Genomic DNA, 22,400 nt, shown 5'->3' with positions numbered 1-22,400 from the left:
GTAGAAAGAAGGAAATGGAGTCGAGTTTAGCAGATTTCTTTCTTCTCCTTGCACGTATCATCCATCAGTCTTTAATCAAACCGACCACACCGTGACACCAGACTACACTTCAACTGCACCACAAACGAACGAGCCCTAATGATGATTGCTTTTTACATTTCCCTTCGTCTCAACCCGTCCGTCGCTCACGGGTGCTTGTACTGCACCCTTCCCTTCTACACTCCTCCGTCATTCATTTTCCCCCCAACACGCGCTGACGCTTGTCATCACGCATGGCTCGCATGTGATACCACGCCGCCGCAGATGTTGCGCACAGAGACGCCCTCTGTGCAAGAACACCGATCGGGGTTTGGTTTTCCATAAATGTCATCAGCAGTGACTCAGTTGGTGTTCTTGTTCAATGTAAACCAGGTTTTTTTTTTTCACCACTTTAAGTGGAAAGCCTTCCTCTGACCCTGCTTCTTTTCATCTGTGGTTTGGAAAGAGTTTTTTTTTTTTTTTTTGCGCTTGCAACTCCTGCTGGTGGATAGAAAAATGTTCCCTTTATATCGCACTGCTCATCCATTTTGATGATATCATTTTTGGTCAATGAATTTGAAATTGACATGTCGTCCATTGGTGGTCCACGGCCGTTGAGCGGCTGAGGTGGTTTTAGCACGTCTGCCTCCCAGTATTGAGGACTTGGGTTCGAGTCCGCGCTCCACTTCCTGGGTGGAGTTTGCATGTTCTCCCCGTGCCTGAGTGGGTCTTCTCCGGGTACTCCGGTCTGCTCCCACATTCCAAAGACATGCATGGCAGGTTAATCGGGCGCTCCGAATTGTCCCTTGGTGTGCTTGTGAGTGTGGATGGTTGTTCGTCTCTCTGTGTGCCTTGCGATTGGCTGGCAACCAGTTCAGAGTGTACCCTGCCTGAAGCCAGCTGGGATAGGCTCCAGCACCCCTTCTGAGGAATAAGCGTTTTTTTTTTTTTTTAGCATGCTTATCTTGTTCAGAGTCAATGGGAGATAACTTCAGGATGAAAGCTGGACTTGTCGCCTGTCAATCACAGGCCACATCCAAACATTTTGTACTCATATTCACAGCGTCACTGATTAGGAATTAGGAATGTACGATAATGTGGGTGGCCGATACTTATCGGTAATTATCGACCAATTTGACGTCATACAGATAAACCAGTTAATAAAGAAATCCGCCAATAGTAGACTTGCCGCGTTGATGCATCTGTTGTGGTTGTGGCTCAAGTTGTGCCCAACTCCTCGACCCCTCCCCCTTCCTATGGTCGTGTCGCATATTTGTGACGTCATAAGGTGCGCGACTTCGTGTTCACAGAAGATGCATCATTGCGACATGGCGGTCTCCAGTGTAGGCTTTCTTTACTCTGTCTCCCCAAAAATGTTTTTGTTTTATTACTTTTTAAAACATGACTGTTTTGTTTTGGCAAACTCAAAATGAGTTACTGGTTGTCTTTGAAACAGAGATGTCAATAAAATTCTGCTTCATGGTGCTGTACACAATGTTGCAATGCATTTGTACATGTTAGACTTATAAGTCGGACTCGAAAGTATATTTGTATTAAGTGCAAACAATTATCGGCTTACTTACATTGGCGCTTTCTAAATGATTGGTTTATCAGTATCGGTTGAAAAAAGCATTATCGTGCATGGTGCATCCGTATTAGGAATCGAATCAACGATAAAATTGGAGTGGGCATAATATGCGCCAAATGTATGCAAATTACCTAATTTACATACGCGCAAATACTGCCGGCGCACTGTGGCGCAATCTGGTTGGCAGAGCACTTAGTGACGGATTTCCCCGTGTTTAGGGAATTAGGCGCTCCCGGATTGCTCCATTTTTACCGGTTAGCGCCGCGCAAAGGCTACGCAAACCTTTAGTGAATTTACCCCTGAGTGCTGGCAACTGAGACAGCACTGGCATCAACTCAGCTCGAAAGTTGTATCGGAATAATTAATTGAAACCTACTGAAATTAACCTTCCCTCGTTTTAGCATCGTGACAATTTGCCAAAGATTTAGTTTGAAAAGAAAACACTGTGTAGTTTTGTATCTTGCATAATGACCGCGATGCATTTATCTAAGTTGGCCGAGTTCCGACTTGCTGCTTGAAAGCGATTCCACTTGTCAAAATGTGATTTATGACCCCTGCCAAATATCGAAGGACTGATTGATCTATGGCACCCCTGATAAAATGATAAAGGAATATACTGTACATGATGCTTTGATTCCGTCCTGATGTCAAAAAGTCAAAGTGTAGAAAGATTAATGACCCCTCATAAAGGAAAGTTCTGAATTTTATGACCACGAAAGATCAAAAGATGACTGAAATTAATAAATACAAGACCTTTTAACAATCAAAATGCATCCACCTAATACTGAATTAGGGGCAATTAATCATTTATTTGGAGAGAAATTACTGATCGTTTGCACGATTTGACCACCTTTGTTCTTTGACAGTGTTCTGGTTTTATTGGGGGTTGTCGTAAATTCATTAGGGGCCATAAATCACTTTAAAACAGTTTCTGAAACTCTATTTCTCTTAAGTGTGGTACATCGCCACTTTGTCGGTTTGTTTCTTCAAAAAAACATTTCATTTTTACGTGAACTGCATAATTCCTCTAATCTCTTTCCTCCTCAGACATCGACGCGCCAACAAACCTGATCGCCACTCAGGTGACGGAAGACACTGTAACCGTTTCTTGGGACCCGGTCCAGGCCCAAATCGAAGGCTATATGCTGACGTACACGTCGGACGCGGGCTCCAGCGGCGAGATCCCGATTGGCCGCGACATGACTTCATACAGGCTGGTCGGCCTGAAGCCTGGCGTGGTCTACACCATTGACGTCTGGGCCTACAGGGGTGATCAGCTCAGCGGGAAGCGATTCACGATGGCCGAGACGGGTACTTGTCAAACCATCCCAACGACTCCAAATGAGATAGGAGAGAGAAGGACTCGGCCCGTGAATGGCAGAATTTGATTTAATGCTGTCACTATCAAATATTTTTAGAACCGATTAAACTCCCTCTTTCTTAGAATCGATTAAACTCCCATTATTTCGTAATTTGTATTTGTATAGTGATTAAAAAAAAGAAAAAAGGGCGAGGATTGATGTTGTACTATGCTACTAGTTCAGTCATTGTTTTCCAAAGTAAAACAGATGTTTGCAAACGTCTTATTTTTATTAACTAATTTGCTCCCCAAAACGTATAAATACTTTCTATTATAAACATAATGTGTCCCAAAGACGTATTTATACATTTTTTGTTTTTGTTTGTTTGTTTGTTTGTTTTTTTTAAAGCTTGAGCATACATAAGGCTTCGATGCAGCCTCTCAACTGCACAGAAACTATGAAGCAATGGTAGTAATTACAAAAACTGTCAGCAGGTGGCAGCAGAGTATAAGAGATCAACAAGAGTCATGTTGAAAACAAGCTTATTTCCCCACAATTCTAAACAGTTTTGTGAATGATGAAACCTAGCTATATTATAATGCTAATTGCTGCAAATGGAAACAGATGAAAGATTAAAGAAGACACTCTAATCTTTATTTCGGTAGGTTCCATGTTTTTATAGTAATAGAAGACAATATTCTGTGGGCCTTGCAAAAACTGTCAAAATCCAGTAAAACATCCGGGAGCGAAGGGGGTTACTTCAGTGAAAATGGCTGCGAGTCAATGAGTTAATTTTGGTTAACCCCTTATCCTTGCGGTCGTAAAATTGTTGTCGATCAATTTGATAATCGATTACTTGCCGATTAATCGATTAATTTTAACTGCTCTCATGACACAGTACCCCAAATGACAATTTAGCACAATTGGACTGGTTCCTTTCTGGAGGGCAGTCTCATAATCTTACATTTGAGAGGTTCAACCTTACGCTTACTAATCTGAACCACCCCCGTCTCTGTAGAGATGGATGCTCCCACGAACCTCTTGGCCCAAGAAGAAACAGAGGGCAGCTTGAGGGCATCATGGGAGAGCGTCCAGGCAGAAATCGACGGCTACAAGCTGACGTACCGTTCTCCTGACGGCTTGAGTGACGAAATCCCAGTTGGGCCCGACAGTAGTTCTTACACAATTACGGGCTTGAGGCCTGGGCTCGACTATACAGTCCACATCTGGGCTGTCAAGGGAAACAAAGCCAGCAGAAAGGTTTCAACACAAGCCGAGACAGGTCTTCAATTTGACTTACCTCGTCTCCACTACTTATGTATGAGTACGCTTATCTTCTTCTGACGTTCTCTTCTAGGACTGGACGCTCCTGCTAACGTCTTAGCCCATGATGAGACTGAAAGCAGCTTCCGGGTGTCGTGGGAGGGCGTCCATGCAGAAATTGACGGCTACGCGCTAAAGTACCGTTCTGCTGACGGCGCGGGCGACGAGATCCCGCTTGGGCCTCATAGTAGCACTTACACGATAAGTGGCTTGAAGCCTGGAGTCGTCTATACGGTCCACATTTGGGCTGTCAAGGGAAACAAAGTTAGCAGAAAGATCTCAACGCAAGCAGAGACAGGTATTTAATATGAGTGAATTCTTAAAGGGGAAGTCAAAAATTTTTTTGACAATAATATGTTCTTTGTGACCTTATTAGCCTTAACATGACATTCTGATTAACTCATTCACTCCCAGACATTTTCACTGAAGTTGTTTGTTGTGAAGTTGTTTTCATCATGGCCCTGGTTGATCTCTTATACTCTTCTGCCACCTGCTGGCCGTTTTTGTAATTAATACCATTTTTCTTACCCATAATTTACAGGTGAGAGGCTGCATCAAAGGATTCTGTATGCTCTAGCATTAAAAAAACAAAACATAAAAACGTATAAACACGTCTTTGGGACACTTAATACATTTAAAATGGAACGTATTTATACGTTATTGGGAGCGAATGAGTTAATATTACATTTGTGGAATGGGAATTATGAAGCAAAATCTAGCTTGTATTTAATAATCTATTTATTTTTTATCTCAGAGGGTGGCCATTTCAACACTTGCTGTCGACTGAAGATGACATCACAGCTGCTCAGGGCTCAGGCAATGACCAATCACAGCTAATGTGTTTTCTGAAGCTGAGCTGTGATTGGTTGTTACCCGAGACCTGAGCAACTGTGATGTCATTTTCACTCGACTGCAAGTGGCAAAACGGCCGCCTTCTGATATTGATAAAAATTGCTGGATTTGGCTCATATTCCATGAACACAATATTAACGAAAATATAGGGATGCACAATAATGCTATTTTCAACCGATACATTTAAATCAATAATTTAGAGGTGCCGATATCGATAACCGATAAGTAAGCCGATAATTGTTTGCAAAATTAACTTGAATACAAATATGCTTTCGAGTCCTACTATAAGTCTAACAAATACATTGAAACATTGTATAAACTTTGCACAATGTTTCAATGTATGTAAAGCACCATGAAGCTGAATTTTATTGATATGAGCCACAACCACAACAGATGGACCAACGTGGCATGTCTATAATTATTATTGCTGGATTTCTTTATTATTGGTCTATCTGTATGAACTCAAATTGCCGATAATTATCGGCAGATTTCTCTATTATCTGGTTTATCGGTTTGACGTCAAATTGGTCGATAATTGCCGATAATTATCTGCCACCGATATTATCGTGCATCCCTACCAAAATACCATATTTAGAGTAGTAGAGCTACATAGAATATATTTTTGTCAATAATTTTTTTTGGGGTTGACTTACACTTTAAGATCTCTACTGTCGACATTCTCCTCTAGAACTGGATGTTCCTGCTAACCTCTTTGCCCACGATGAGAGTGAAAGCAGCTTCAGGGTGTCGTGGGATGGCGTCCAGGCAGAAATCGACGGTTACGTCCTCAACTACGTCTCCTCTGAGGGCCCCAGCGAGGAAATCTCTCTGGCAGCGGACATCAATTCTTACAGCCTGACGGGCTTGCGGCCCGGTGTGGCGTACACTGTCTACATCTGGGCCATCAAAGGAAGCAAAGCCAGCAGGAAGATCTCGACGCAAGCGGAAACAGGTGTTAAAAGCGGATTCTCCGACACCCCTTTTATAGTTCCAACATGTTTTTATTTTTTGTTTAGGGTAAAATACATCTGTTATGTTCTGGGGTTGGATCCCAAACACGCAGACACAAATAAGATTTTAACTCTTTATTCGCATAACATCGAGAGGCGTAGAACAAACTTGACTAGACGAGAAACAACGAGAATGTATCGAGAATCACGAGACGCTAAGCTAACATGGGCCGTGGAGTTGCACAGAGGAACAGAGGTAATAATCCGACAAAAACACACACTTCCCAGACAGGCTTATATAGACATGTGGGAAACAGGACTGACATGGAATTATCTGATTGGCTGTTGACCAGATAAAGAGATGAAAGATTCTTGACATCACATAACTCCTGACATCACATAGCATCTTACCAGTTGAAACTAGATGCTGGTTACATCAGTTCAGAACAGACACTTGGCCACACGGTCATGACCCAAACATAACCCTTGCATGACCCAAACATAACCCTGTCATGCCCTTGCATGACCCGAACATAACCCTGGCACGACCCAGTCATGACAACATCTAATCATCATTTGAAAGCCCGTTTTCTATTGGATGGGATCATCTCAGCTCGACTAGCAACTCCCTCGATTTGATTCATTTCAATTCACATCAGTTCTTCTTAAATGTCAAGGACATGATAAAAACTCCACAAACATTAAATTCCAAATTAAATTTTGCGGCGGCAGTAACTGGCTTAATTATTTAATTTATTCATGAAAGTAACGCGTTATGATCACGTAATTGTTACTCAAACATTGACCTCTCAGCAAGGGTGAGATGAAAATATTGTCATAATTTTAATTAAATAATTGTAACTTTAAATGAAAATGATTTTCAATTGTCTTAAAGTGTAAAATAAGTCATTTTTTTCGTAAATGTAACAAAATTACTTTTAAATTTCAAGAAAACAGCAAGATACGGAAAAAAAAATGTCCTTTAAAATTCTATTTCTTATGAATTTACTGGAAAAATTAAATATTAAAGGACCACAAGACTTATGGAAAAACTAACCAGCTATTCTGTTTAATGGTTAATTTCAACTCTTCCCTGAAAAAAATGGCCAATTTATGTTGCGCAATTATGATTTTATAGCACTTTTTATGAATATTTTTGCGTGAAGTACCGTATCGGGCATTTCGGACAGTCACGTGATCATCGTGATGCATCGCGTGCGTAAAATACACATTCAATGAGATGGAATGAATGACAAACTGGCAGATCCAGCCGCCGGCGAGTCGAGGTGGACGGTAAACATCCGGCTGGCTTTCACTCTGCTGGGCTAAACTACATGCTAAGCACGCTTTAGCCCACATTAGGAATTTGTACATCTACGTTAGCAAGCCAGATGGATGAACTCGACCAAGTTTAACCAGCTTCTAGCTTATTTCTGCTCATGTGCAAAGGTACATAGAAGATCCTTTTCCCGTTATCTTACTCTAAAACACTTGAGCAGTCACACACAGGCTCAGACACGTAACGACTTCTTTCTTGTAACCTCAACTTTACCCAAATGATCTCTCCTGACAACACTGGGACACACTTCTGATGTTTCTTGAGACAATACTACTTGCAGTGCATCAGTACAATTAACTCATTCACTCGCCGCCATTTTCACAGAAGCAATCCCGTTCGCTCCCGGCTGTTTTACTGGATTTTGGCTGATTTTGCAAGGCCCACAGAATATTGTGTTCGATTGCAATCAAGGCATGGAACCTGTCAAAAGAAAGGTTAAAGTCTCGTCTTTCACCAGGAAAGAAAAGCATGTTTCTATCTGTTTCCGTTTTGCAGCAATTAGCATTAGAAGAGAGCTAAGTTTCATCAGTTTTCACAAATCTATTTAAAACTGTAAGTAATTCAGCTTTTTTTCTAGATGGCCCTGGTTGATCTTCTTTGCTCTGCTGCCACCTGCTGGTCGTTTGTGTAATAACTACAATTTCTGCAACCGTTCTTTGCAGTTGAGAGGCTGCATCAAAGCCTTATGTTTGCTCTAGCATAAAAAATACAAAAAATAACACGTATAAATACGTCTTTGGGACACTTAGAACATTAAAAAAACGTATTTATACGTTATTGGGAGTAAATGAGTTGAGAGTATAGGACTCACCATGTCTTTGACATGCACAAATGCAGACGTTGCATTGTTAAAAAACAAAACAAAAACGTATTTACACGTTATTGGGAGCAAATGAGTTAACTGCATCTACTAACATCTTCCTCCAGAGCTGGACGATCCTGCCAATCCGTTAGCCCGGGACCAAACCGAGAGCAGCTTCCGGGTGTCCTGGGACGGCGTCCAGGCAGAAATCGACGGCTACGTCCTCAGCCACAGTTCCTCGGAGGGCTCGAGTGGGGAAATCCGCGTTGGCCCCGAGAGTGATTCTCACAGTCTGACTGGCCTGAGGCCCGGCGTGGTCTACACTGTCTACATCTGGGCTGTCAAAGGAGGCAGAAGCAGCAGGAAGGTCGAAGTACAAGCAGAGACAGGTTGATACAACACAATTTTACTTCTACTTCACCAAATGTAGGGGTTGTTTTGGTATTTCAAAGCAAATTCCGTCTTATTGGAATGAAAACCGTCACGAGGCTGCAGAGATTGCAGAAGTCCAAAGTCAAATTGACCACCTCGAACAGTTACTCGAACACAGGGGTGTCCAAACTTTTTCATCTGAGGGCCACAAACAGAAAATCAGAAGGACACGAGGGCCACATAATGCTATGAAGAGAAATTGTGTTTAGTCCTAAAAATTGTACAAATAATTGATTTGTGCTTTTGCATATTTAGACAAATACTACAGTATATAAACTAATTTATTTGTAATATGGCAGTAAGGTTATTATATGTAGTTTTGGAATTTTTTGTTTTCGTTAGTTTTTATTAGTTTTCAGAGTGGGTAGTTTGTTAGTTTTTATTAGTTTAGTTCTTTAATAAATGCTTAGTTTTAGTTTAGTTTGTTAGTTTCTGTATTATTATTATTATTATTATTTATTTATTTATTTTTTTAATGTGTATTACTTGTGCGCAATATTTAAAAAACAGCATGGCCACAACGTCATCGTTTGGTGCTTTTCTATTGGCTGCTGCTAGATGGCGTCACTTCTGTGTGACATACTTTCAAAAGTCATTATTCCGGTTGATATCAAAATAAATGTACTAAAAATCACATTTAAAATCATCCCCAAAGGCTCATGCATTAAATTAATTAGCAAAGACGAAAACGAAGGACATGTTTGCTATAATTATAGTTAGTTTTAGTTAATTTTGTAAACATAAAATGTAGTTTCAGTTAGTCTTCGTTTTGTTAAAAAGTATTTTCGTTTTTATTTTATTTTGATAGCAATATTGTTTTTTGAATTTTAGTTTTAGTTTTTTCATTAGTTTTAGTGAACTAAAATAACCTTTAATGGCACCTGTTTTTCGATACCCTCCCTTCATACTTTGACCATCTCCAAACATTTTTGTTTTGTTTGAACTGAGTCAAATGACATTTTTAGCACATGTCGCGGGCCACTGAAAAATGGACGGCGGGCTGCAAATGGCCCCTGGGCCGTAGTTTGGACACCGCTGCTCTAACACAAAGAAAGGTGTCTACAGCACATTTTATGGATGGCTGAAAACCACTTTTCACACGTCAAACATTCCACATGGACTTGAAAACACTTCTTTCACGTTTAACATTTGACACGTGAAATCCTCAGGAAGTAGCACAATCCTTTATTTTGGCAAGGGCGGGCTTCCCAGAGTTTCGATACTGTACGTTCGGTGTGGGTCAGCAGCAGTGGCTTAGAACAAACGGATCTTTGTGCGAAACATGCGTGTCAAGTGGAAAGTTCAGACTACCGGTTGGCCTTTTTTTTTGTTAGCTAGGCAATGTGTGGTCTCAGCTTTGGTCTATAAACACGTCTCATTTCAATCCACAAGCCATCATTGGTCACGCGAGAAAATAATCATTCATTTGAGGTGTTTTTGGACAAATGCCTCAAGCAAAGTGCCCTCATACTTCCTGCACCCTTCACATCAGGGTTGATATAGTTTTGGAATTTTCATTTTAGCTTCTTTTTATTTCGTTTTTGAGTTGTTGTTTTTTTTTAATTTAGTTAGTTTTAATTAGTTTTCAGGGCGGTTCTGTTAGTTTTTATTAGTTATTTTAATAAAAGTTTCAGTATTAGTTTTAGTTTAAAAATGTGTATTACTTGCCATATTTAAAAAAACACCATGACAGACGTGTGATTAATAAATTCAATTGTGAAACATGTTTTCCTTTGCCAGCCAATTTGGAAAAAGCGTGGCATCAAAATGTGATCATCTTTTTGTAAATTTGACATGAAAAATGTGGTAGTCAAGGAGGCCTGTTCATAATTTTAATTGTATATTTTCTTTCCCTTTGCTGGAAAGTGTCCTTGAGTGTTCTGAAAAGCACTTGTAAACTACTGTTGTTGTTGTTGTTGTTGTTGTTGTTATTGCTATTATTATTATTATTATTATTATTATTATTATTATTATTATTTAGGGATGTTCGATACCACTTTTTTTCAGACCGATACCGATACTCAGACCCTCAGTACTCACAGATACCAACTGCCGATACCAGAAGTACATTTTGACAAATAAAAAAAATCACTAAAAGATATTTTTAAACAAATATGTTTCCTTTAATTTTGACAAAAAAACAGCATAGTCACTGTTCAATATTAAACACAAAAATGCTCTTTTAGTGTAAGATTCACAATTTTGATGTATTTCCAAACTGGTGAAGTTTTGGTAAAAAACTGCTGCAAGCTAGCGCCACTTACAGGCAAGGAGGACTCACTTAACGTCTTCCCCCTCTGCCATCGCTCGCTTGTACTCGTCTGCGTCACGAGTACTCGAGTACTTGAAAAAAGGCTGGTATCGGCCCGATACCGATACCTCGCCCGTCCCTATTCTTCTTCTTCTTCTTCTTCTTCTTCTTCTTATTATTATTATTATTATTATTATTATTATTATTATTATTATCACCATCATCACCACCCAGGATTTATTATTATTATTATTATTATTATTATTATTATCACCACCACCCATGATTTATTATTATTATTATTATTATTATTATTATTAGTGTTATTTGGGATATACAACATTTAGTAAATTGTCCAACTTAAAGTTTTATCCCATTTTTTTGCCATGACATTTTGAGTTCATTTCAACTTTTTTTTTTTTTTTTTTTTTTTTAAACCTGCCGCTCACCCAAAGTCAGCAGGCTTCATCTGACCCGAAAGACGGCAAGCACTATAGAAAATCCAGATGGATGTACAATGTTCAATGACGCTCACACGACCCAAACTATGATGACTTGACCCGGTGTGCACGTGTCAAACAAATTAGCTCAATGTTTATTTTCCAACAGGACAGGCTAATTGCTGCTTTATCTGCACAAAGCAAATGAAAACCAAGCATGCAGATAATTGTCAGCTTTGCTTCTGAGCGTCAAGTAGAGAAAGACAGAAAAAAATAAATAAATAATGCTGTCGACTCAACTTGCACACCAGAGGGATGATCGTCATTTGCAATTTCAAGCTTTACAGCCTCCAAAATCCAAACTAATTAACTCGGGTTATTCCCGACCGGCATGAATGAGCATTCACTTGTCGTCTGCTGTGATCCAACCGACAGACATTGACGCTCCGAAGGACTTGCAGGCGCTGGGTGTCACCACCGAGTCAGCTACGTTGACCTGGGCCGCCCCTTCGGCCGACATTGAGGGCTACATTCTAACCTATAGGGACGAGGACGGCAACATGGAGGTGAGCTCAACATGCACATGCAGACACACAAGAATTTTCTCTGAGGCAACGTGACCATCCTAAAATGTAACTGCATGAATGCACATTTATTTTTATTGTTAAATATTGCAAATAATGCGGCAGCATGGGTTTTCAATTTTATTTATTTAAATATTTATTTATTTATGTATTTATTATTATTATTATTATTATTATTTAAATAATTAATTTCTTCTTATTATTGTTATTATTATTATTATTATTATTATTAATAATAATAATAATAAAATTATTATTATTTTTTTAAATGGGAATGCCTCAATATACATCATTTTTAGATTCAAGGTCTGTGCAAGGCTGCCCTCTTGTGGTCATAAAGCCTTGTGGGCTCCAGATAAATGTATCATTCAACTGGCTATTGACACGTTTTCCTGCCTTTAATAATAAAGGCGACATATTATGCATTTTGTTCACAACCTATTGAATTTCCCGGGTGACCTGTGATCTGCTTTTTTTTGTCAAATTACCCCAAGGATCAATAATTATGCCCCACATATTGCTGAGGTACTGACGAGTCAGCAGTTGACTGTGAAGCATAGACACAACAGCAACCACAAATACTGGACTCCAGCCATTGCTTGAAAGTGGCTCTGGATCTTCCTTCATCCAGCCTATAGCTAATCATGTCATGGGAAGAGGAAATCTCCAGTTACCAAAAAATATTTAATATATGATTTGATTGTTTTTAAAATTGTAAAACCGCTTACAGGACTGTCTCAGAAAATTTGAATATTGTGATAAAGTTCTTTATTTTCTGTAATGCAATTGAAATATTGCAGGCCTTTTATGATTTTTAATATTGCTGATTATGGATTACAGTTTAAGAAAACTCAAATATCCTATCTCAAAATATTAGAATGTTTCCTCAGACAAGTAAAAAAAAAAAAAAATGCCATAATCAGAAATATTAAAACAATAAAAGGCTTGCAATATTTCAGTTGATTTGTAATGAATCCATTTGAATCCAATTTGTAATTAATTTAATTGCATTACAGAAAATAATGGACTTTATCACAATATTCTAATTTTCTGAGTCCTGTATAGTGCAAAGATGGCCACAGTTGTATTTTATGTATTTACCAAAATATATGTTTATAAAATCCCTCATCTGTTAATTTTAGTCTTTTGCCTGAGATGGGCAAGTACACATTTTGAGTAATTCAATCTGTGTATTATCAGAGTTACAGTTTTGGAAAGACATTACTTTAAGTTTATTTTAACTCATTCACTCGCCGCCATTTTCACATTTCGCAATCCCGTTTGCTCCCGGCTGTTTTACTGGATTTTGACTGATTTTGCAAGACCCACAGAATATTGTGTTCAATTGCTATAAAAGCATGGAACCTGCCAAAAGAAAGATTAAAGTCTCTTCTTTCATCAGGAAAAAAGTATGTTCCTATCTGTTTCCGTTTTGCAGCAATTAGCATTAGAAGAGAAGTTTAATCAGTTTTCACAAATCTATTCAAAATTGTAAGTAATTTAGCTTTTTTTCTAGATGGCCCTGGTTGATCTCCTTTGCTCTTCTTCCACCTGCTGGTCATTTGTGTAATAACTATCATTTCTGCAACCGTTCTTTACAGTTGAGAGGCTGCATCAAAGCCTTCTGTATGCTCTAGCCCAAAAAAAAAAAAACAAAAAAAACGTATAAATCCGTCTTTGGGAAACTTACATTAAAAAAAAACGTATTCACACGTTATTGGGAGCAAATGAGTTAAGAGAGTTACAATGCACAACAAAGATCCATAAAGGCTTGATTGGATAAGTTTCCCAGAACCCTGACCTAAACCCCATTAATCACCTTTGGAATCATGTGTTTTTTTGTTTGTTTGTTTTTCTGGAGAAAGGTCTATGACATTTTTCCGGTCACTCCCATTACCCCAAAGTCACGCAAGACCGATTCATTTGCTGCCAGATCCGGATATTGGCCCCCCAATGCTACACGGTGGCTGCCCACCACTCACGTTGGACGGATTCACGTCAAGTGTCAAAGTGAAACATGTCCTTGTTGTTGTGTTACATGTCAGACTGTCGAGAAGCAGCTTGGAACCAGCGAGACCAGCTTCGCCGTCTCCAGCCTCCAGATGGCGAAGCGCTACATGGTTAGCGTCATCGCTTACAGAGGAAACAAGAGGAGCAAAGTGGTGGAAACCGTCTTCCAAACAGGTCGGCAATACGTCAAAATGCTAGCTTGGCTTATGCTGAATCTTAAAAAATGTTATTTGATTTGTGTTTATCAATTCCACAGTTGGCCTGCTGTACCCCTTCCCCATGGACTGTCTGCAGATCATGAAAAATGGCATCAAGGAGAGCGGAGTCTACACCGTATACATCAACAATGACAGCTCCAAACCAACAGAAATATACTGCGACATGGATACTGATGGAGGAGGCTGGCTGGTATATTATCCCCATTTTTATTTTATTTTTTTTTCATTCCGTAACGGTGTATCCAAAATTGGCATTATTTAAATCTAGTGTCTGGCCTTCCTGTATGGTACACAGTAAATTATGTGGCGTACATTTGACTCTATTTACAGTGGAACCAAATAGACTCACTTTTAGAGTAATATTTACACTTGGAAAAGAGTCAAATCAAGAACTGGGGGTGAAAAAAAGGTCACTCAAGGGTTGAGGAATGAACTCAGGTCGGGAGACAGTCGATCTACCCCCTGAGTCACGCAGCTCCTGCTGCTGTCTTAGTGTATTGATGGTGTCAGCAGGAATTAGTGTTAATTTTAGCCGCCATTTTTACGTTTAGTCTCAGTTTTAGTCCAATTTCAATCACGCTTGTCAGTTTTTATCATAGTTATTCAACCTCACCCCGTTTTTATTTACTCAATTTTTAGTCAACTATAATTCTCGCATTTTAAGTCTTTATTTCAGTCCAAGAAAATTTTATTCGTCTAGATTTGGTCAACAAATAGTGTCAACATTTTAGTCTTGTTTTAGTCAGGACAATCATTTAACCCCTATTTTTATTATTATTTTTTTTCGTCAACAGATTATTTTGAACTTTTCGGATCTAAAAACTATTTCACATAATACCTTTCTCCCATTTTTTGATGAAACTTGACACACAATTACAGTACAGTACATTAACAAGTGGCTACTATAGCGCCATGCTATGAGCTAGTAAATTAGCTAGCATTAGCTAGTGGTCAGATTGATGTTATTGTTGGAACATTGTAGCTGCTAGATTAATGTTGCATTATAACTATAATTTACTTTTCTTTTTTGTTTTGACCTTTCACTGTGAATCCACCTCCTGTCTGTCATATGTGTTTGTGCATGTTGCACTCACTCGCTGCAGATTTGAAAGGGGGCGTGTCACAAGACAGTGTCATAGTGACACATTAGCAGACAAGATTTTACAAAATCAGATATTTTTTAGTCCCGTTTTTATTAAGTGAAGTACATTTTCGTCTCGTCTTCATGAGTTGATGAAAATGCATACTCAGTTATTGTTTATTAATGAGGGTTTTAGTCTAGTCTAGTCTAATTTTAGTCCGGTGGAAAAATGTGTGTTGACGAAATTATTTTTGTGTAGTTTTCGTTGACGAAATTAACACATAGCTGGAAACAATGTTTTTGGTCTTTGATTTAAGCAAACAGCAGGAGTGGCATAGCTCAGGTAGTGTGGCAGTCTCCCACGCTGAAGGTCATGAGTTTGTTCCTCAATCCTTGAGTGACTTTTATTTAAAAAAAAAAATCTATTTTTTTTTTTTTTTACTTTCTTCCAAGTGTAAATATTACTCTCAAACTGCATCTATTTGGTCCCACTCTAAATTGAGTCAAATTTACTGTAAATAGAATCAAATTTACTCAACAGAATTACTGTGTATGGACTGACCAATGATATAGATTTTTTGGGGGAAAATAAATAAATAAATAAACTAAAAAATTAATCTGAAAAAATAAATCTGTTTCTCCCTTGACAATTGTGCCATGTTGTTTGTGGTACAACAAAAAATATAATAAAACCAAACTAATATTATGGTGGGTGACATACTGTATATCTCCTATGTGGCGTTTTAAAGGTCCTGCAGCGTCGCACCACTGGCAAACTGGACTTCATGAAACGCTGGAGGCCGTACGTGTCCGGTTTCGGCAACACGACGGACGAGTTTTGGATCGGTGACAGCTCCAGTTTTTTAACGCACGTCTCGCCAACGACAGCAAGTCAGGCAAACTAGAGCTCTTTTGGTTTTGCTTTGCGTGCTCATTTCAGGGCTGGATAAGATAAACCAGATCACCAACACGGCCATCCAGTACGAGGTCCGGTTCGATTTGGGCCTCGGCCCCGAGAAGGCCTACGCCGTCTACGATAACTTCAGGATCGGCAACGCCCGGCAGAAGTTTGCGCTCACCATCGGCCGCTACAGCGGGACAGCAGGTGCATTTGATATGTAGAACTCATAAAAAAAAAAAAAAAAAAAAAGCAGTTTGAAAAATCAACAGCATCCGGGTCACGGCACCAACTGAAAAGTTCTGAGGGAACTTTCCTTTTGTTTTTATTGCTGGTAATGTTGTGCTAACAGTAACTACCAGAAGGCTGCATATTCTCAGTTGAACTATTTAATGGATGCCAGAAAGGTCGAACCTGTGGAGCATTTTTCTGCTCGATGCGGAAGAAGGTCTAATCTGTCCAAAATGGTTCCTAATCTTTTTCTGTCATGAAGGCTGCACTGTATGACTTCATGGCTTTAAATGATTTCAACTCGTAAGTGTGCAAACCTACAGATAGTTAGGAAGATGCAGAGCCAGGAAAAAGGTCATATTAGTGATGTCATGTGCTGGGGTTGGATCCCAAAGGCGCAGACACAAATAAGATTTTAACTCTTTATTCACACATTCAACGAGAATGCATCGAGAATCACGAGACGCCAAGCCCCCTTTGGGCTGCGGAGATGCACAGAGTAACAGAGGTAATAATCCGACAAACACAAACTTCTCAGTTTGGCTTAAATAGACAGTGAATCGATCTCATTGGTTGTGGCTAGACATGTGGGTAACAGGACTGACATGGAATTATCTGATTGGCTGTTGACCCAAGATTCTTGAGATCACATAGTTCCTGACATCACATAGCCTGAAACCAGTTGAAACTAGATGCCGGTTACACTCGTTACATCAGTATAACACAGACGCTTGACCTCTCGGTCATGACCCCAAACTTAACCCTGGCGTGACCCAAACATGACCCCTGCATGACCCTAGTCATGACAAGTGACACAACACAAGTATGTCGAGTAAGTCTAATCTAACAAGCATTTGTTGTGTTTAAGGCTTTTGTTTGATAATAAGAAAGTAATTGTTACAAATATCTACAGTTGTTTACAGAATGATTCATACCGTGGTCACACTTTTAATGAAACAGATTTTTTTTTTTCTCTCTTTTGTTGGATGGGTAGAATGTGGAAAAAAAGACTTTAAGATGTTGTTGCCATTTTTATTGTTTCATTTATATGGAAAATGATTCAACTCTTGATCTTATTGGAGAATTTTAATGCAACAATGTTTTGCACGAAAGGATCCTGCTACTTTATTACTGTGGCCAGGTTATAAATAAATGCGGGCTCGAATCAATACTCGGAATCAAAATCGGCTTTTTCTCCGAGGGAAATCCTGTCAGGTTCTCGTCACGATTAGAAGTCGGGCGTTTATCGGCTTATTTTGTCACGCCGCAAGGTCCGAAAGGCAACGCCGCAGCGCCGATGTCAATATTCATCCAGCGGGGCGGGCAAAACGCGATGACTTGGGAAGTATTTTACTGGCGCTCGATCAATCAATGGCGTCCGCCGTTTTGTCGCTCCCCAGGCGACGCCATGACCTACCACCAAGGTCGGCCCTGGACGACCGTCGACTCGGATAACGACATCGCCCTGGGCAACTGCGCCCTCACGCACCGCGGGGCCTGGTGGTACAAGAACTGTCACCTGGCCAACCTCAACGGCAAATGGGGAGACGACAGGCACAGTCTGGTGAGTCGTCACAGATGCGCTTCATTAGCTCGCTCATCCGTCGAGTAGTTGTTTACTGTCGCCAGCATTTACGCTTGGATCACCTAACGTTCAAGTCGTTTTTTTTGCCTAAATCATCTCCTCATGATGCAAATAGTTCTTTTTTTGTTTTCTAAAAAAAACTGAAAAAAAAAAAGACTGCTTTTATGACGTCAACATGTTGAATTGCTGATTCAGTAAGAAAAACAAAACCTTTAATACTTCACAAAAGCAAATGAATGTGATTACATCATCTTCCCAAACTCGTTTTCAAAGGTCTTCGAGTCATGAGTGTTGCAATAAATAAAATGATGGGCTGACTACACACTTTTATCCATTTTGAACAAAACAGGACTACTCAAATGTATCATTCTAATAAGAAAAATAATAGTAATAATAAAAACATTTCTTACTAGGGGTGTGAATTGCCTCGTACCTGACGATTCGATTCGTATCACGATTCACAGGTCACGATTCGATTCGATACCGATTAATCCCGATACGAATTTATAAGTCGATTGTTGCGATTTTTTTTCATTCAAATTTAGAAAATACTAATCAGTAAGCTTGTAGAGTGTAAGATTTATATGAAAATGTATTATTTATTTATCTGAAATTTCAGTCTTATAGAGGTTGTAATCTGTTTCATGTTTAAACAGCATTAAAATAAAATATTAAGGCTTAATGTTCCGTTCATATAACATTCTTCCATGCTTAAGGTGTGAATCCTAAAAAAAAAAAAAAAAAAAAAAAAAAAAAAAAAAAAATCGATTTTGCCTATTATTGAATCGATTCGAGAATCGCGCGATGTAGTATCGCGATATATCGCCGAATCGATTTTTTTTTTAACACCCCTATTTCTTACATATTTGAACTTGTTTACCACATCTACTATAAGGATTTGCACATCCTTACTGAGCTAAAAAAAACAAAAAAAAACACCTGACCTAAAAAATATATATAAAAAAAAAATAATAATAAAATAATAATTATTATTGTTATTGTTTTATTTTATTTTTTTTTACCTGGAAAAATCAAATCTTCCACATTAAAAATAAATACTAAAAAATCAAAACAAAATTTTGCACCTCCCTACTGAGATAAAAAAAAAAAATCAGACCTAAAAAATTCTAGAATAATAATAATAATTATTTATTTATTTATGTATTCATTCATTCATTCATTTATTTTACCTTTAAAAAATTGCTTGTATCATTCTCACTTGTTATTGTCTAAAAAGATCCAGACTCTCAATCTTGAGGGGACATAATGATGCACGTCTCGCACAGCGAGGGAAGTTTATAACATTTGTCATCACATCGCTTTGTGAAAAAGATATATAGAATTGACTTTATTTGGACATATGTGGTTTGAGAAATTAATTACACATTCTTTCCCCCCCCCCCCCCCCTTCTTATTTTCTTACATATTTGAACTTTTCCCCCCAAAACTACTCTAAATGATTTTGCCCATCTGCCATATTAAAAATAATGATAATCATTTTCTTACATATTTGAACTTGTTTACCACATCTACTGTCATGATTTTGCCCATCAAATAAATAATAATAATAATAATAATAATAATAATAATAATAATAATAATAATAATAAAAACAAAATTTTCTTACATATTTGAACTTCTTTACTACATCTACTGTCATGATTTGATCCATCTGCCACAATACAAAAAAAATAATAATTCTTACATATTTGAACTTGTTTACCACATCTACTCTAATGATTTTGCCCCTCTGCCACATTAAAAAATAATAAATAATAATAAATAAAACACAATTTTCTTGCATATTTGAACTTGTTTACGTCTACTTTAATGATTTGATCCACCTGCCACAATAAAAATAAATAATAATAATAAAAAAACAACAACATTTTCTTACATATTTGAACTCATTTACCACATCTACTCTTAATGATTTTGCCAATCTGCCACATTAAAAATAAATAACTAATAAAAACACAATTTTCTTTCATATTTGAACTTGTTTAGTGTTTACCACATCTACTTTTAATGGTTTGATCCATCTGCTACAATACAAATAAATAATAAGAAAAAAAAAAGAAAAAACATTCTTACATATTTGAAGTTGTTTACCACATCTACTCGAAAGATTTTACAAATCTTCCACATTAAAAATAAATTTAAAAAAAGAAACCAAATTTTCATACATATTTGAACTTGTTTACCACATAGCCTCTAATGATTGTCAATCTGCCACGTTAAAAATAAATAATAATTAAAAAAAAAACATTTTCTTACATATTTGAACTTGTTTCCCACATCTACTATAAAGATTTTACAAATCTGCCACATTAAAAATAAATAATAATAAAAAAGTTTAAAAAAAAAAGTGCACCTCCCTACTGAGCTACAAAAAAAGCAGACCTTTATTATTATTATTATTATTATTATAATTATTATTATTGTATTTTATTTTTTTTACCTTGAAAAATCTAATCTTCCACATTAAAATAAAAACATTAAAATAAAAACACAATTTTGCACCTCCCTAATGAGCTAAAAAACAGACCTAAAATGATATAATAATAATAATAATTATAATAATAATAATAATAATAATAATTTGTATTTATTTATTCATTCATTCATTCATTTTCTTGACCGCTTATTCCTCACAGGGGTCACGGGGGGTTCATTTATTCATTTATTTTTTACCTTGAAAAATAGAGCTCCCACTATTGATTTTGTGGCTCCCTTGCCTTGTGTTGACATCAATTTTTCTCTTGCCACTACTAGGGGGTCAACTGGGAGCCGTGGAAAGGCCACCTGGTGTCCCTGGACTTCACCGAGATGAAGATCCGGCCGGCGGGCGCGTACTCCAGCAGGAAAAGGCGATCGTTAATGGCCAGAAAGAAGAGCCAATAGAACGCCGTCCACCAATCAGCACAAGTCGGGGAGTGTCCAAGGAGATGGACTGAATATCAAACTCAACTTTGACATCTTCAGAGTGAGCGTGTTGTCATGAGAATTTAGTAGGATTTGGTGCAAAATCATCGCTAGGGAAGTTCATCCATTTTCTTCCATGCATGTCCTCAGGGTGATTTGGTGAAACAACAATTCATACTCGCATTCATTCACACCAAAGGACAATTTAGAGCATTGGTGTCAAACTCAAGGCCCGGGGGCCAGATCTGGCACGCCACATCATTTTAGGTGGCTCGCAAAAGCAACCAAAATTTTTAAATGATCTCATGTACTGAATAGTGTTGATGTATTGCCAGCATTTTCTTCTTACAGTAACTTCAACAATAGTTGAACAAACTTTTAGTAATGACTTCTGATTCCAAAATTCACCAATTTCTTCTTTGGTTTAAATCCTACCTTTGATACACGCTTCTCGAAAGTCTGTCAAAGTAACATATGGTGTGCCTCAAGGTTCAATTTTAGGTCACTTATTGTTTAATTTATATATTGCTGGCGTTGGGCCGAAATTTCAAAAATCTATACGAGGTCAATCCATGTGTGTGGCTGTTATGTTTTTACAAATTATCGACCAATCTAATGGTGTTGAAAATGGCTTTTGATGATGCAATGTTAATGGGTGATCAAACGTGTCGTTTTGGGTTTCTACTGAAAAGTGAGATTTTCAGAGGTACGAGGTTTTGGCCCGACGCCAACGAAGAAGTAATTAAACCACTGCCTAATATTGGAAAATATTTTGCAAATTTGTTTGGATAGCACGATAAAGAGTAAATCGATTTTGCAGTACTAACCCAATGTGGGGCTTATTTTTTTTTTGTACGATATCCTACTAAATTCTCACCTGTCTCCATTTGGAATTCACTCATGAATTTGCGTAGATGGTCAGAGACTTTTTTGGTGCAAAAATTGCAGACCAAAACAAAACAAAAAAGGCTGAATCAGTTGTGGTTGAATAACAAAGTAGCAACCAAGGCTAATTTGTGTTTTTGTTATAACCACAATTGAGCAAAGGTACATAATTGATATTTGAAAAATCGGATGACACTCTACCAAACTAAAATGTCACCCAAAAAAAAAGATACAGTATTGAAATCATGATGATGTCATCCCAATTTACCGAGTGAGAAAACTTGGACCAGGTTAGTCGAACGCATTCTTCTTGTGTGAATGGCATCAGTTTGCTAAATTCTGCCATCTTGCGGACGAGATTTCATTATTTGTGCTTGTCACTGTAGGTCAGTGGCAAAGAGAGCTGAACAAGATTTGTAGAAATTAAATATAATTATTGAGTAAAATTAGATATTTCCTGCAGCACAACAAAATTCAAAAGCTGTGTACCAGATTTGTGTTATCCATTTGTATCTTTAATTTGTTTATGAGATTGCATATTTTCCCTAACGTTAAGAAGTCTTGTCATATTAATTGAAATAAAATCAAATTAAAAGAAGACTTCAATTGTCTTGAATGTGTTCTTGAAGATCAGATTTTGTATTTATTTTATTTTATTTTTTTAAATAAGCCAGTGCTGACTTGGAC

The 22,400-nt window shown here is 37.9% G+C and overlaps 1 protein-coding gene across 3 annotated transcripts in view; it reads left to right on the top strand.

The window, feature by feature from the left end:
• tnn (tenascin N) overlaps nucleotides 1–22,174 on the top strand; it is a 57,785-nt gene extending 35,611 nt beyond the window's left edge. For 2 of the 3 annotated variants that reach the window (XM_077514788.1, XM_077514783.1), the window contains 12 exons: nucleotides 2,654–2,917; nucleotides 3,926–4,189; nucleotides 4,265–4,528; nucleotides 5,771–6,034; nucleotides 8,299–8,562; nucleotides 11,732–11,862; nucleotides 13,926–14,064; nucleotides 14,147–14,298; nucleotides 15,939–16,035; nucleotides 16,130–16,294; nucleotides 17,719–17,882; nucleotides 20,679–22,174. In XM_077514788.1, the coding sequence (XP_077370914.1) occupies nucleotides 2,654–2,917; nucleotides 3,926–4,189; nucleotides 4,265–4,528; nucleotides 5,771–6,034; nucleotides 8,299–8,562; nucleotides 11,732–11,862; nucleotides 13,926–14,064; nucleotides 14,147–14,298; nucleotides 15,939–16,035; nucleotides 16,130–16,294; nucleotides 17,719–17,882; nucleotides 20,679–20,807 (2,297 nt within the window). In that variant the 3' untranslated portion in view covers nucleotides 20,808–22,174. The remainder of the gene's footprint in view (nucleotides 1–2,653; nucleotides 2,918–3,925; nucleotides 4,190–4,264; nucleotides 4,529–5,770; nucleotides 6,035–8,298; nucleotides 8,563–11,731; nucleotides 11,863–13,925; nucleotides 14,065–14,146; nucleotides 14,299–15,938; nucleotides 16,036–16,129; nucleotides 16,295–17,718; nucleotides 17,883–20,678) is intronic. The other variant, XM_077514796.1, reaches the window with a different exon arrangement.
• Nucleotides 22,175–22,400: the final 226 nt, after the last annotated feature.

Source organism: Festucalex cinctus, chromosome 1 (genome assembly GCF_051991245.1).
Source record: "Festucalex cinctus isolate MCC-2025b chromosome 1, RoL_Fcin_1.0, whole genome shotgun sequence".
NCBI classification, from domain to species: domain Eukaryota; kingdom Metazoa; phylum Chordata; class Actinopteri; order Syngnathiformes; family Syngnathidae; genus Festucalex; species Festucalex cinctus.
Note: the sequence above shows the minus strand (reverse complement) of the source record. Positions and strands in the feature narration are given on the sequence as shown.